This window comes from Mesitornis unicolor, unplaced genomic scaffold (genome assembly GCF_000695765.1).
Source record: "Mesitornis unicolor isolate BGI_N332 unplaced genomic scaffold, ASM69576v1 C13472068, whole genome shotgun sequence".
Classification (NCBI taxonomy): Eukaryota; Metazoa; Chordata; class Aves; order Mesitornithiformes; family Mesitornithidae; genus Mesitornis; species Mesitornis unicolor.
In genome coordinates, this window is record NW_010222849.1 from 1 (window position 1) to 2,922 (window position 2,922).

The 2,922-nt window shown below is 52.1% G+C and overlaps 1 protein-coding gene across 1 annotated transcript; it reads left to right on the forward strand.

The window, feature by feature from the left end:
* Positions 1-109: 109 nt before the first annotated feature.
* Positions 110-2,708, forward strand: LOC104547531 (U4/U6 small nuclear ribonucleoprotein Prp3; the record flags this gene model as incomplete). Its single annotated transcript, XM_010193263.1, has 5 exons — positions 110-193; positions 288-508; positions 869-1,175; positions 1,847-2,013; positions 2,626-2,708. Coding segments are annotated over 5 exons (862 nt in total), but the record flags the coding sequence as incomplete, so codon positions are not given.
* Positions 2,709-2,922: the final 214 nt, after the last annotated feature.

The following is a 2,922-nucleotide window of genomic DNA, read 5'->3' on the forward strand; positions in this document are numbered from 1 at the left end:
AGAGCAGAGGGGCAGAATCCCCCCCTGGCCCACGCTGCTTTGGATGCAGTTAGATGGGTGTTTCCTTCTGATAAAGGGAAGAAAAACTCACTGTCTGGTCTATCCACAGATCAAACAGATGATGGAGGCGGCCACCCGGCAGATTGAAGAGAGGAAAAAGCAGCTGAGTTTTATCAGTCCTCCAACACCACAGGTACCTACTGGGAGCATTGGGCAAATGCAGTGGTCCCCGTTGACTTAAATGTGCTGGAACAGGCACGTAACAAAATTTATTTCTTTGTCAACAGCCAAAAATTTCTTCTTCGTCCCAATCGGAACGGCTTCCCATCGGCAACACGATCCAGCCCTCCCAGGCTGCGACGTTCATGAACGATGCCATCGAGAAGGCCAGGAAAGCCGCGGAGCTGCAGGCCCGAATCCAGGCTCAGCTGGCCCTAAAGCCGGGGCTCATTGGGAACGCCAACATGGTGGGGCTGGCCAACCTGCACGCCATGGGCATCGCACCGCCGTGAGTACCCACCTCTGCTGCGCGGTGCTGGCGAGCGGTGCCCAGAATGGCCGTGGAGGGGTTGGCCCAGGGCTTCTCACCACATTTGGGTCCCTGCAGTGGCCTTGACGGCTGCTGAAGGAACAAATTTTACATTAGAGGTGAAATATGGCGGTTGCCCCTTCCTTGAGTACAATGCCCCCGACTTCTGCCCGTGAGATTTGGGTCCTTTCTGCTGGGATAGATGAACTTTAATGTTATGAGGAGGCCTTTAGCAAGTTGTGGGCTGGTTTGGTGCTTGCTGTGGAAATAATTCTCAGGTTTCCTTTGAATTAATGCTGTACTCGTGTTTTAATGCAGTGTATCTTGCCTTGCCACCAGGAAAGTGGAGCTGAAGGATCAGACAAAGCCTACGCCGCTGATCTTGGATGAGCAAGGCCGAACGGTTGACGCGACTGGTAAAGAGATTGAGCTGACTCACCGCATGCCAACCCTGAAAGCGAACATCCGAGCTGTGAAGAGAGAGCAGTTCAAGCAGCAGCTGAAAGAAAAGCCCTCAGAAGATATGGAGTCAAACACTTACTTTGACCCCCGCGTCTCCATAACCCCAGCCCAACGTCAGAAACGCACCTTTAAGTTCCATGAAAAAGGCAAATTTGAGAAAATTGCCCAGAGGTTGCGAACAAAGGTATTTGGGGTCTTGCCGTGCTGGCAGACAACACGGAAGTGAGGGCTTGGTTGGGATAGGAGTTGACTCCCCTCTCCTCTCCTGGGGTGTGAAGGGGGCTCTGTTGGCTTTGAGTAAGAGGCTTCTCAGTAAAATCACCTGAAACTTTCTTGTCAGCACTGCTCCTGTTGGGAAGGCAGGCATCCACATCAAAACACGCGTGGAAAGCGTTTTCTTACAGCTGCCTTCACTTGGGGAAAGACAAAATCTTTTATTTTTTGATAAAATATTGAACATTTCCAAAGAGAACAGATCATGTTCTGGCTGAGTGCTCTTCCTGCAGAACTGATCACCCTAGAGGTGAAGATTTAAAGGCATCTTGGTAAAATGCTCGAGTTCTTGGGGCGAAGGGGAGAGAATAGCTTCATTAGACAGCAAAGTCAGGGACGTGATGTTTAGGGAGCCTTTGGGGTCATCACGTGCTCCTGGAAGGCTCAGTAGTAAGTCCAGGTATTTGGCACGTTGGTGAACCTCTGCAGCAGCGCTGCACTGCTGTGTGCCGCATGGTTCTGTGGTCATTTCAGTTTGTTAAAGGGTAAAGAAATCAGTAGGTGCATCCGTATTGCACTTTTCCTGAAGGCTCTGCTCTTTCGGACTGACTTCATGTGCTGCTTTCCTCTGCTTCTTCTCAGGCTCAGCTGGAAAAGCTGCAGGCAGAGATTTCGCAGGCTGCCAGAAAGACGGGGATCCACACCTCCACCAAATTGGCTCTGATCACCCCCAAGAAGGAGCTGAAAGAGGGGGAGATCCCCGAGATCGAGTGGTGGGACTCCTACATCATCCCCAACGGCCTTGACTTGTGAGTGTTTTCCTGGCCAGGTTTGGTGGTTGTGCTCCAGGAGAAAACTGGGGGAGCTTTTTGGGGTCTGTGGTGATGTGCGGAGCCCTGGGTGGATCAGGCAGGACGGAGCTGTTGGTGATTCCTCCCTCATCTCGGATCCAGGAGGGCTCCAGGTCTGCTCCCAGGGTCTCTCTTGCAGCCGGGGGTGGGCACTGCCCTTTTCCCATCTTGGAGCAATGTTTCTCTCGCGACTGAGGAGGCGACTGCTGTTGAGTTTAAAGGACTTTATTGGCCCAACATTGGTAGTGTGTTTTTGTGGGGTTTTTTTTTGTTTGGTTTTTCTATTTTCAAGCATGACTCTGCACGAGTCATTTTCCCAGTGGAGCTGTGGGAAGTTTGCTTCCAAGCCATGAAATGTGTGTGGGAATTACGCTGGGGAGACCCCTACACATGAATACCTCATCACTGTGTGTCTCCTGCAGCGCTGCCAGCTGTGGGCTGTGCTTTCAGTGGGGATTTGTGCATCTCAGGCACTCGAGGGCAGCACTGTTTTCTTCGTGGCTGTGTTGGAGGGAAGGCAGGAGTCCAGGCTGGGAGTTTAGCAGTGACACCAAACTCTCTCCTTTCTAGAAAAGGTGGCACATCTTCAAAGAGAGACGAGTACTTCGGGATCACGAATCTCGTGGAGCACCCGGCGCAGCTCAACCCACCAGGTACTACCCTGGTTTTGCTCGGTTTTGGGGTTAAGCTGGACACAAAAGTAGATGCTGGTGCCTGGTGTGGTGAAGCAGCCCCCACGTGCAGCACTGCAGCCCAGCATCCCCTGTCCCCGAGAGAAGTGGTGTGGTTTGTAGTTGCTGTGTCACCCAATACCTCTTCTCCACCTGGGGAGGGCATTGGGAAAAGGAAATGAGATTTGTGGGTTGA